Here is a 12,417-nt window from a genome sequence, read left to right on the forward strand (position 1 = left end):
AAGGCATCTTCTGACGTTTAATATATATTGCTTTAGCTGATCCGTAAGTACTCAGGCAACAACATGAAAATAACTGATGGTCTATCCTTGAGAAAAAGGCAGTTAGATAGATGAAGACAAAGGTGGAAAAGGCCAAGTTATTTTCCGTATTGACATTAAGAAAGTAAGATTCTTCTGTAGGAAAATTATTGGTAAATACTAAAAAAATTAGCTCTAAACCTTATAAGTTTATAATGGTAAACAATAAAGATGCTATAAATAACAAAGTAAAACTGGGCAATGAAAAAGATTAGAAGGTGGTGGTAACATAAAAAAGATACAGAGTAAAAGGACAAAGATGAAATAAGAATAAAAGCCTGGCTGACCAAGTAGAGATCAAAGCTAATCCCAAGGTTAATGACTACTGTTAACAAATATTTTGATTCTACTTGCCAAATCTAAAAAAGTCCAAGATTTTCAGTAATATATTACCAAAAACTAACATAAATGAACCCTACTTTAAGAATACTCAAGCTATGGGAACCTAAATAGACAAACTAAAATACAAACTATCTTCACAAATTTTACCAGATCTTCTCAGTCAGGCTGTCACTGGCTACCCTGAGTATTTCATTTCCCAACTTCCTAAAAAAAAACCCAAAAAACTCCCTACACCATTTCTACCAGCACCACCTAACATGTTGCTTATTTTAATATTTACTTATATCTCGTTAGACTGTATATGGCCTGAGACCAAGATTTCTTAATTCATTTACATAATCTGAGTTCATCTAACTGGATGAACAAGCAGCTGCTGACAACTATGCGTTTACATGATTGAAAGGAAGACTCACCTTTAAAATTTAGCATTAAAACAAGTAACACTATGTGGAATCAGCAGGTTATAGTTGGGAATATGTATGTACATACAAATACATACATGTGTGTGATAGCAACTGATGAAAAAATGAGGCTACGAATTAGGAGAGTGGGGAGAGGCACATGGGAGGGTTTGGAGGGAAGAAATAGAAGAAAGATAATTCAATAAAATCTAAAAGTAAGCAAAAATATTCTAAGCTAAAAAGAATGCAGTTATTAAAAGGGCATGGTGTATGAAGTTGCTTTTACCATGAGGTAAAAGTTCAAATTATTGCCTAGTACAGAATGGATGAGAAAATAATTTACAAGCTAGAAAAAACTGTAAAGGAACCAATGCTAATACATATTAATAAAAGTACTGAAGACAGAGGAATTTAGTGAGCTTAGGAGAAAATTAGAGGCAAAGTATTTGAATAGGCATGAAATTTAAGTGCAAAGAAGAATGACAGAATAACTGGTTCTGACAAACAACTGCATCCAGAAAGAGAATCAGTTGGAAAGAAGACCAGACAGTCAAGACAACAAAGAGCCCCCAGCAAGAATGAAAGAAAGAGCTGCTATGGGGATCAACTGTTAAAGTCAGAGTGAAAGTGAAAGCCAGAAGCAAGGTATAGCATTAGCAGAGGGACTCGTGTACGTGGGCAGTGCACAGAAATAGCCACACTACCTCTGCTCCCACTCCCCCTCCCCCTCCCTAACTGTGATACACAGCTCACATAACAGTGTCTTTCAGAGACAGGACTGCCAAGAAGGCCAAATCCTAAGTAAAAGCTAGTGAGGTCACTTGGACTGACATCTGACAGTGGGATAATTCAGAGGTATCATGGGAAAGCTCAGCAGGAAATTCCTGTTTTGTACTTACTGTAGAAAGACACTGCTCTTGGCGTTTTAAGATTTCCCTAACACAGAAAGGGTTTGGGTATCATCTTTTTAAAACTGACAGGTATTATTAATTATTTTATCTTCTTCCCAAGAAACGTTCTTATAAACAAAATGACTATTTTAATGAAAGTTTAGTTTTTATAAACTGTTTATCCATAATGTAATTACTTATTAATTCTAAAAAAAGAACTCCTTGATGTCCTCAGCAACTTCCTACACAGGAAACAATTATCTTTCCTTCTTTCATTTCAAAATTACCTTTGCCAATCAATGTTCACATTGGTAGCCATTTTATACCCTTCCCTGTTCTTGTTTTCAAAGCACCTTAAGCAATTCCCTTTCTAGGGAGCCCTCTGTTATCTTCCTCTTGCCACTGTGTAATCTTTGAGAAGCGGAACAAGCAATTACAAATCAAAGGCTGGAGAAGTCTTCTCTCAAAGCAATGTTCTGTTCATCACTGGGAACAAACAACAAACCCCTTTCTTCAAGGGTCCTTTAATCTCACCTAGCATGTCTCAGTCATCAGTGGCCATGCGCACTCTTCCTAATATTTACTTTCTTAAAGGGCACAAGTTCATTCAGGAGTCTGAAGAGCAAGAGCTTTCTCTTATATAATCCGTCTAAGGAACTGAACTCTAAGATGCAGCCCACAAACAAACAGGTGTACGACAGTTTCCAGAAGCTACATAATTATCGCATGGAAAACTATTAAAATTGTATTAAAATACAATGTTTATTTAGTAGGAAAATCTTTAAAAGAAGGCAATTATTAATTTGGAAAGAACTTCAGGGATTTCCAGATTTGTAGGCTAAGAATCTCTGAGGAAACAAAAAACCAGAACCCAGGGAAAAAAAAAAAAAAACATCAACAAGGGGTTGGAGAGATGGCTCAGAGGTTAAGAGCACTGGCTGCTCTTCTTAAGGTCCTGAGTTCAATTCCTAGCAATCACATGGTGGCTCACATCCACTTATAGTGAGATCTGGTGCCCTCTTCTGGCAGGCAGGCAGGCCCACATGCAGGCAGGATGTTGTATACATAATTTTAAAAAATGTTAAAAGAAAAAAACCAATCAACAAAATAAGTCACAGCAAAAGGCAGCATCACCCTAGAAGGCCTACTGCCTCTTGATTTCACTGTTCTGGTCTCCGTTGCCTTGAGACTGCACACTTGCTAAGTTGTACCCATGAGTTACTACCTATATTTTTGTACTAAAGCCCCCATAACTGAAAATGCTTCATTACAGCTAATTTCTGAAACAAACACAGCAACCTTCCAACTGGAAGCAGTGTCTCCTCAAGGTCTACATTTGATTTCCTTACCCCGGCAATGCATGCAGCCAATGGTTAGGTGAAACAATATATGCTTTGATTCCTGGTCAATACTCTTAGCATAAAAATCTATCTTATCACTAACCATATGGATGGCCCTCCGTCCGGGAGTAGGCTCTGTACTTGCATGTGTGTGTTCCCCTCTCTTTCCCTCGCTCCTCATTCCCTCTCATTTCCTATTGTTGAAAATAAGATTGTTCTTTTGAATCCAAGTTCATTTTTTTTTTTGTAGTTGTATAGAAAAGCTGCATATTGAATACTCACTGTCTACATCAATATGAGCTACCTTACACTTTGGTTCCTTAACTAACATTAAGGAAATAATCTCCATTAATATGTTCAATTTTTTATATCTAGGACATCTTTTCCTATTAAAACGCTTGTACTAGCAAACATTTCTCCTCCAATTTTATTCCATATTTGACTTATTTTTAAAAAAATACTTACTACTAAAAGTTTCACAAGAAACATCTACAATTTATTTTTCAACATACTCAGTCATCAAATTAGAAACATTATGCTCTAGGTCAGACCACTTGAGCAGCATCACAGCTGCTAGTTGGTGTCGCCAAGCTTCGAAAAGCAGAAGCACACGCAGACACGGTTCCTCGTGGGTACAGAACCAGCTTTTATTCTTTAAGGTGAAACATTAACTTTATTCTATTTTCCTCTGATTTTAACTGGAGTCTTCTAAAAAACTGAACATATTCTAGTTAACTGTGATTCGTTATCCCATGTGTACTGTTCTGAACAATTATAAGCCCACAAAACAGTGGATTTAGGAGGATTTCAAGATGCTTTAGAATAATTCTAACCATAGGAGACATTTGGTCAAAGGTTAGTTTAGCAACTGTCTAAGCTATTGAAATGATCCACCAGGTAAAAAACATTATGAAATCCAAATCCCAAACTAAAAGTTACATTCAAAATGTTCATGCATAAAAGAATTATTTACATCTGAAATGTTTATGATAAAACTAACAGAGACTAAGCTGGGCATGGTAGCCCACATCTTTAATCCCAGCAGTTGGGAGGCAGAGGCAGGTGGATCACTGTGAGTTCGAGGCCAGCCTGATCTACCAAGCAAGTCCAGGACAGCCAAGGCTACACAGAGAAACCCTGTCTCAAAACAAAACAAAACAAAACAAAGCCAACTAACAGAGAGTAAATAAACAGGCTTATGAACTCATCTACAAGTATATTTAAAAGGATATCTAGTTAGTTTAAAGGATCTTAGGAATTTCCAACACTATTTCTATGTTGCTTCTACGTGTATGCTCTTTCCTTGATACAGAAATGACACTAATGTTACTCAAGTTCTCATACGAAGTAGTTTTTGGCTCTCAGTTCCACTGCAAGGGGCCATACACATAAGGCCTCTGTTGGTGCTGAACTGTCTTTACAGCATGAAAACAGTAACAAGCTTCAAGTAAACTCTTCCAAGGAACCAAACACCCTCTCTTCCAAGAGCACCAGATAAGCATGTGGTGAACAGACAATTATGCAAGCAAAATATCCATATACATAAATACTAACAAACTGATTTTTAATTAAAAATTGTATTTATGGACACTAAAATTTGATTTCACATAATTTTATGAGTCACAAAATTATGATTCTTTGACTTTATCAACCCTTGTTTTTCGGGATAAGGATTCACTCACTGTGTAGCTAAAGGGTAGCCCAGAACTACGTATTCCAAGCTGACCTGAACTCATCATAAACCTCCTGCCTCACCATCCCAACAATTGAGGGTACAAGCATGAGCCACTATGACCAGCTTTTATCAACTCATTGAAAATAAAGTATCATTAGCTCATGGTCTGAATTTAAAAAAACAAATAAAAAGAACAGGTGGCATGCCTGAATCTGCCCTTCTGACCAGGGCTTGCTGAACTCTGGCCTACGGAACAAGGAGAAAGTGAGGGAGGGTGGAGCTAGCTACTCATGACCGCTCCTGAGTTAAACAACACAGTAAAGCAGCAGCCCCATGCAATCATACTCCGTTAGAAACAGCCACATATTGCTGTCTTTAACATAAACATTAAAAAATTCCCAAGAAATAATCACTGAGTCACATGCAAAATTAACTCTCACATAAATGATGTACCAGTTAGAATTTTAAACAGATAATTCATTTTTCAGAAAATTTCCTAAAGTTAAGGTGATACCCATATCAGTCATTACCATTTTGTCCCTGAGTCTCTCGCCACGGATAAAAAAGTCTGCACAGCCATTCTCTTCCTGATGAGGGACTCTGAAGACAGTGACGCTGCTCAGTCCGCTCCCTCCGAGTGGTAGCCATCCACCGCTTGAGTCATCTCTGGTCATCACCACAGCTCGCACTCGTGCATAACTATTACTAAAACAGATGCAAAGATCAGGAATTAGCTCTTTCATAAACAACAAGAAAGCCAGTCTGTTGGTCTTGTTTGAGAAGCCAAAGACAACACTAATTACTACGTAATAACTGGTGACTCTATACTTACTTCCATAATAACCCACAGGGTAAAGACCTAACTGAAAGGGGGGAACACACAAACTGAGGGTCGTTCTTCTGAACGTTGAGCTCAAAATAAGACGATAGCACTCATTTTTCAATACATTTTGGTTGACAGAGCATATCTGGATCACCCTACACATGTCATCATGGATCCCATAAGGAACTTGCCACCTTGCTTATGTGTAGTCATTTGCTGCGACATTACAAGGACAAATTATTGCTGCATTAACTCATTGTTTCTAAATTCCCAGCTGTTCTGGACTATATTATAAACAAAATGCTGAAACAAACATGCTTAGGCTTAGACGCTCATGTTTAAAATTTTCTCCTAGCAATGGGGAGCCTACACCATTTTTATAAATAATAGAGGGATAAATGTCCTGTTTATTCATCAATCAAATGTATCTGTGGAAATATTTCGTGTAGTCCAAAGAGACTAAGTCCATTTCATAATACTCTCACCAAATTAACAATGGCTCTTTACATAAAATCTAGGATATTTATTTAATGCATTAAGTGTCCTATACAGCTGAAATGTGAGCCTTCATTTGTGAAACTTTATTGATTATTAATAAATCCTTTCTAACTCTGCATAATGAGTCTCACAGACTCAGAAAAGCATGCTAGGGAAATACAGTACACTGGGTACAGCTTAAGGCCTAGGGTTAGTGATCAGCAGTGTATGTTTCTTAGTGCAGCCCTGCATGTGCTAAGCTGCTTGTCATTCATGCTGTACTGCTCTTGTCCAAAAGCTCTTGCTTGCTTTTGTTAATGTTTCCATTGTTTTTAATTTTTAAAAATTATAAAATATAATTTCTTCTTCTCTTTAATCCCTTTAACCTCTACCATGTAAATCTTTATTATTTTACTGAGGTGAGTTCATGCATATTAGTATACATCCATTTTAAATACGGAGGCATCACGAAAGTCTACAGATGTGTACATATGCAGCTTGTTATAGGTGTTTATGTCCCTCAAAAATGTGTTGCTGTCTAAACCCAAAGGTGGAATATTTGAGTCATGAAGCCAAAGCCCTCACGATTGTTGTGAGCAGCCTTAGAAGACAAACTCTAAAAAGCTACCTCATTTTTTCTCCCATGTAACGACAAAGCCAGAAGGGTGTCAGTCACCTATGGCCCTGGAAGTGGACCCGCAACAGATAAGCTTCTCATCCTCCTCAAGTGTGAGAAAGAAAGTAATGTTTGTGGATGACACTGCATCCCATTTATGCTTTATCTTGTCAGAGACCACACAGACTAAAGGTATGTAGGACCACCATGGAAATTAAGTTATACCATTTCTGCCACACCAGAGAATCCCCTTTCCTTCTTTCTGTTTTTATATATAACATCCACACAGTTTGGCCCATGCTAAGCCTTCATATAAATTGAAGCAAGAAGTATTATCATTATACTTTTCTTTTATTTGTTCTGCTACATGGATCAGAAGTCCATTTTGCGGATTTTGTTAAATAGTCCCCTAGTTGAATCATTATTAATTTTTTCTTACACTAAGAGGAACTTAGATATTCCAGTTTGGAAACTATGATCAAGCTCTTACACAGATCTTTTTAAATTTAATGAGAGGGTCTTACATAACTCAGGCTAGCCTAGAACTCACTATGTAGCTGACAAGGACCTATGAAAGTCTTGTATTAGCAATGCTTTCATTTCTCTTAATTACCTAGAAATGCAATTATTAGGTCACAAGGCAGCTGCATGTGTAACCACGTAGGACGTTAACAAATTGTTTCCAAAGTAGTTTTAATTGTAATTATACACTTCATCAAAACTGACAGCTTCATGGGTTCCATATCCTACTAATGCCTGATGTTTTTAGTATTTTAAATCTTATTGGACTGTATACATTATAGTCCCATTTGTCAACTATTCTTGTTTTAATTGTTTCTTTGAAGATGAATGATAGTTAACATCATTTCGTTTGGCCATTTACTTATCTTCTTTTTAAATCCCCCCTCCCCAAAAGAAGTCTCATTGTGTGGCCCTGGCTAACCCAGACTGACCTATGTAGAGCAGCTTGACCTCTCACAGAGATCCACCTGCCTCTGCCTGAGTGCTGGGATTAGAAGTATGTGCCAACATGCCCAGCTTGCCCATTAAATCATATACATAGATACACAAACACACACACACACACACACACTTAGAAGCTTTTTATATATTCTGGACACAAGTCTTCTGGCAAAGACTATTATACTGCCCTGTACTGTGGTTAAGAGAATTTGGTTGACCATGATGGCACACACCTTTAACCCTAGTACTCAGGAAGCAGAGGCATTTGGAACTTTGTAGGACTGAACCTAGCCTAATGTAGTCAACATATCAAGTTCCATTCCAACCAAGGCTACACAGTGAGACTCTATTTAAAAAAGAAAAAAATAGTGATAATTCTAGTTAAATGTCCTTAATTTGCATCTAGGTTTAGCCATGTACTGGCTCTGAGATCTTTGAAAAGACACCAAAGCTTCTATGCCTTGTGTTCAAAATAATAGCACCCATCTTCATTGCAAGCAAACAGCGCCTCACACATAGTAAACGCTATTATTTAAGTAGATGACAACAAAACATTTAAAACTGAAATTACATTCTGGTTATCCTAAACCAAGCAGTGATGACTTTCTATTGCTTTAGTCAGCGTGAGGTGATGGGACTGCTTCGCAGGGAACTACTACATCTATGCCTTTTACTATTTAGCTCTTTAGTCTCTTGCCAATCCTCCCCTTAGAACTGCTCAAAGCCAGGGGCACAAAGGTTGCATTATGAACAGCTTCTCAAGGCTAGCTTCTTTAAGGCAAATGAAGGAGCTCTTAAAGGATTTTCTTGCTTTCTTTTTTGGTTTTAAATTATACCAGTATGGTATTTAAACTCCTGATCTCTGCTCATTTGAACAACTACAGGACAGTAGTAGAATTAGCAACTACAGTATAACACAAGACTGAGTAATCTAACGAATAGATTTATCTTCTTTAGTTCTGGATGAGATTTTTCTTCAATAGTTCTGAAAACTAGACAAGAAACAGGAAAACTTCTTGTCTCAGCAGAGTCCAGTTCTATGTCTCTGCCTTAACCCCTGTCATCTCCAGAAAAGGAACACTGCCCCCTGGAGGCTTATGTGTTAAAGGCTTGGTACTCAGCTGATACTCTTAGGAGCTGAAACTTTCCAAGTAAGACTAGCCTGAGGAAGTGAGGAGCAGGCCCTAGAGGACATAGTAATACCCCTGCTCCTTTCCCCTCTTTGCCTCCTTGCCCACTAGGAGTTAAGAAGCTCTGTTAGAAGGGATGAGTTCCCCACCACAGACCCAAAGTGCCTCAGTCAAATGATCACCTACTGAGACCTCTGACATTCTAAGCCAAAGTACGACTTCTTCCTTTAGAGTTTTTTAATGTATTTTCACAGCCATGGGAAAATGACTAGCACAGAAGTTAACTGTTCGTGCTAAATGAGTTCTGTGTCCGATCTTATTGTTATAAGTTAATACTCTGTTAATTAAGCAACTGGAAAAAGAAGTTACCAAGCACTCTGGCACAACACTGACTCGTACAGGACTGTAACTGACTGGCATTGGTTTCATTTTCATTTTTGAAATATTACTGTGGTTTTGCTTCCCTACAAGTGTACTAAAGACTATGGTTTACTTATATATCCTATGGGAGGCAAAGAGATGACTCCATTGTTTAACACTGCTCTTATAGGACTCATGTTTGAGTCCCTCTACCTACCACTTCTCGGGGCTAGAGAGATGGTTCAATGGGTAAAGATGCTTGCCATTAAGCTGTGTGATCTCAGTTTCACCTCCAGGATCCATGTAATAGAAGATGAAAACAGATTTGCCGGAGGTTTCCTGTGATCTCCACTCCTGTGCCGGACAATTCCTTTTTTCAACCTTTCAAAGGATGCTGTAAAGCTTATTTAATACGAAAGATTTATTATCCTAGTAATAGGGCTTGAATATTATCTATTAAGAATTTTGCTGTTTAGATCAGAAATTCTTAACGTCCCATTTGTATAACTTGGAATGTACTATGAATTCCCCAAACTGTGTTTCTTTGAACTTTGGGTTTTTTTTCTTCAGATTATGTATATATGCACATTAATGAGGGTGTGTGTGTGTGTGTGTGTGTGCGCGTGCGTGCATGCATAAATGCAGTGTCTGCAGAGGTCAGAAGAGGAAATCAGGTGCCCCGGAGCTGTTGCAAGCCACCTAATATGGGTGACTGGGACCTTTGAAATATTAAGAGCTCTCAGTCACTGAGAAATCTCATTAGCCTAGCCACATCCTTCCCCAGAAACACACATATATACCTGTATTAAAACGTAAAGCTCTTTAACCATATGTGTATTTTCTTTTATAGGGACAGCACATAACTTTTTCAATTAATTTAAGAACCATGGCTACACAAAACAGAATCTCTTGTACTGCTCTGGCTTCTCTCAGATCTAGTTCCTAAGTATTTCTAATCACCTGTTTGTAGTTTTCCTAGTTTTTCTTTCCTCTGCCTTTGACTCTATCCTCTTCTTTAGTATATCAACTGACACAAATCTTGATGTGAGCTTACTAAAAGCTTATTTCAATTTTTGGCTTCCAAGCAACAATATAATAAATTTCTACTGCCTTAAAGGCACTGGGCCTGTGGTAATTTGTCCCAGCAGCAACGGGAAATAAATGTAAGAGCATGGGAGAAAATCTTGAAGATGTGAAAGCCATCTATACACAGGAGAGGAAAACTACCATTTTCCAATAGTAAAAGATAATTAACTACCCCTTTTCCCCACAAATTAAAAACTCCTAGACTGGACTCCTAAGAGGTATGTTCAGTATAAGAATTAGCTGTCTGTCTCCTCTACCCAACCCATGTGTGGGGGTATTTTTTAAATGCATTCATCATGGCATATTTCAGGTACACATTTACCATTTAAATACTAAGGCAGATACTGAAAAAACTACCACACTAAAATTCACTCATCTATTCACGTAACTGGTGTGCACTATTTATGTCATACACATAACAGGAAAACTATATTTCCTTTCCTGTAGAGGCTTCATGCCTCTCAGGCAAAGACATAACAGAGATCACTAATACCCCTTTTATTGGGAGAGGGAAGGGCAGGATCTCACTAGGTAGCCTGGGTCTATCTCAAACTTGGGACCTTCTGCCTCGGTTCCTGAGTGCTGGGATTATAGACACATTTGGCTTAATAGTCAATAATTACGCCTTGTACACTATGCTGAAGATTATTACTCATTACTGAGATAAAAGAATGCAAAATGCAGTAAGCGTGGGAGGAGATTAATTTGGGTTTAAAAAAGATCGTTCACAGACCTTTGCTGTACTCATCCTCAGGGCAGTTATTTTTACACTTGAGTAAGAAAATTAAGGGCTGAGTATGACTAGAAAGTTCTAAGTCCAAATTGTTCTTCTATATTAAAGCTTAAAAGTAGAATAAACGATTCCCGGGTACTAAGCATCAATCCAAAGTCAGATGGCATTCTATCCAATACTAAGTCTTGGCTTCCAAAGTCTATGGCAGTGAAGTTTTAGGCCTGAGAGGGAATCTTCTGTTGTTCTGCCCTAGGAACTCATAGCTAAACGGTCTTCTAAATATTTATGTTTCTGTGCATATACTAATGTAGCTCTTAGCCTTGGTCAGAGAAGCCTTTCTGAAGTGGGTGATATTTAAAGCAGGGACCCATGACTGCTGAATACGTCCAAATGGTGTATGTATGCCATGCCCACTGAAGCCTAGGAAACATTGGCAGCCAAAGGGCTGTGGGAAGTGAAGAACGGAGAGAAATGTGGTGAGGGACTGTCTGATGCACACAGAGCAGCACTGTCTTCTGTCTCAGGGAAAGGGAATCACTCTGAGTGAGGAAAGACAAGGGCAGGAAGGGAGAGGAAGTCAAGGGAGGAGAGGAAAAGAAGGAAGGAAGGAAGGGAAGGGGAGACATGAGTGTAGGAGGAGCCAGAGGAGTGTCTTCCTGCAAGAGGAAGAGGAGGAAGACAGAGGTGGTGGGAGTATATAAATGTAACATAGGTATTGTAAATAAGCATAAAATGGCTAATTTTCTCAAAAAGTAGAATGAATAGCATATATTGGAGAGAACTCATAACACAGGATGTTTATATGCACGCATCTCTATGTTCTTTACATCTGTGTGTCCTAGCATGTTTACGTCTGCTTTTTAAAAAATGACCAGGGCTGGAGAGATGGCTCAGCGGTTAAGAGCACTGACTGCTCTTCCAGAGGTCCTGAGTTCAATTCCCAGCAACCACATGGTGGCTCACAACCATCTACAATGTGATCTGATGCCCTTTTCTGGTCTGCAGGAGTACAAGCAGGCAGACCAATGTATACATAATAAATAAATAAATAAATCCTTTTTAAAAAAATGACCAAAACCAACTTGGGGTAGGAAAAGGTTTATTTGGCTTATACTTACAATCTGTCATCAAGGGAAGTCAAGACAAAAGCTCAAGGCAGGAACAAAGCAGAGACCATGGAAGGAAGCTGCTTCTTAATGCAGCTCAGGACTAACCCATGAATACCACGCATGGAGAGACTGGCCTTCCCATCTCAACTATGAATCAAGAAAACTCCCCACAGCCATGTCCACCAGCTAATTTTATGGGCAATTGAGGTAACAACCTCTTCCCAGGTAACTCTACTTTATTCCCCGTTTTTCTTCTATCAGATGCAGGGTATCTGGCCTTATATTGAGGTCCTTGGTGCATCTAAAGTTGAGTTTTGTGCAGAGTGATAAATATGAATGTGTTTACATTCTTTACACAGCCATCCAGTTTGACCAGTACTATTTGCTGAAGATG

The 12,417-nt window shown here is 38.4% G+C and overlaps 1 protein-coding gene across 1 annotated transcript in view; it reads right to left on the reverse strand.

The window, feature by feature from the left end:
• Positions 1-12,417, reverse strand: part of SPRED1 (sprouty related EVH1 domain containing 1) — a 75,782-nt gene that overhangs the window by 33,562 nt on the left and 29,803 nt on the right. Inside the window, exon 2 of the mRNA XM_084775920.1 lies at positions 5,257-5,431. Within this exon, the coding sequence (XP_084632046.1) occupies positions 5,257-5,431 (175 nt within the window). The remainder of the gene's footprint in view (positions 1-5,256; positions 5,432-12,417) is intronic.

Source organism: Acomys minous, assembly GCF_964271855.1.
Source record: "Acomys minous genome assembly, chromosome: 3".
Classification (NCBI taxonomy): domain Eukaryota; kingdom Metazoa; phylum Chordata; class Mammalia; order Rodentia; family Muridae; genus Acomys; species Acomys minous.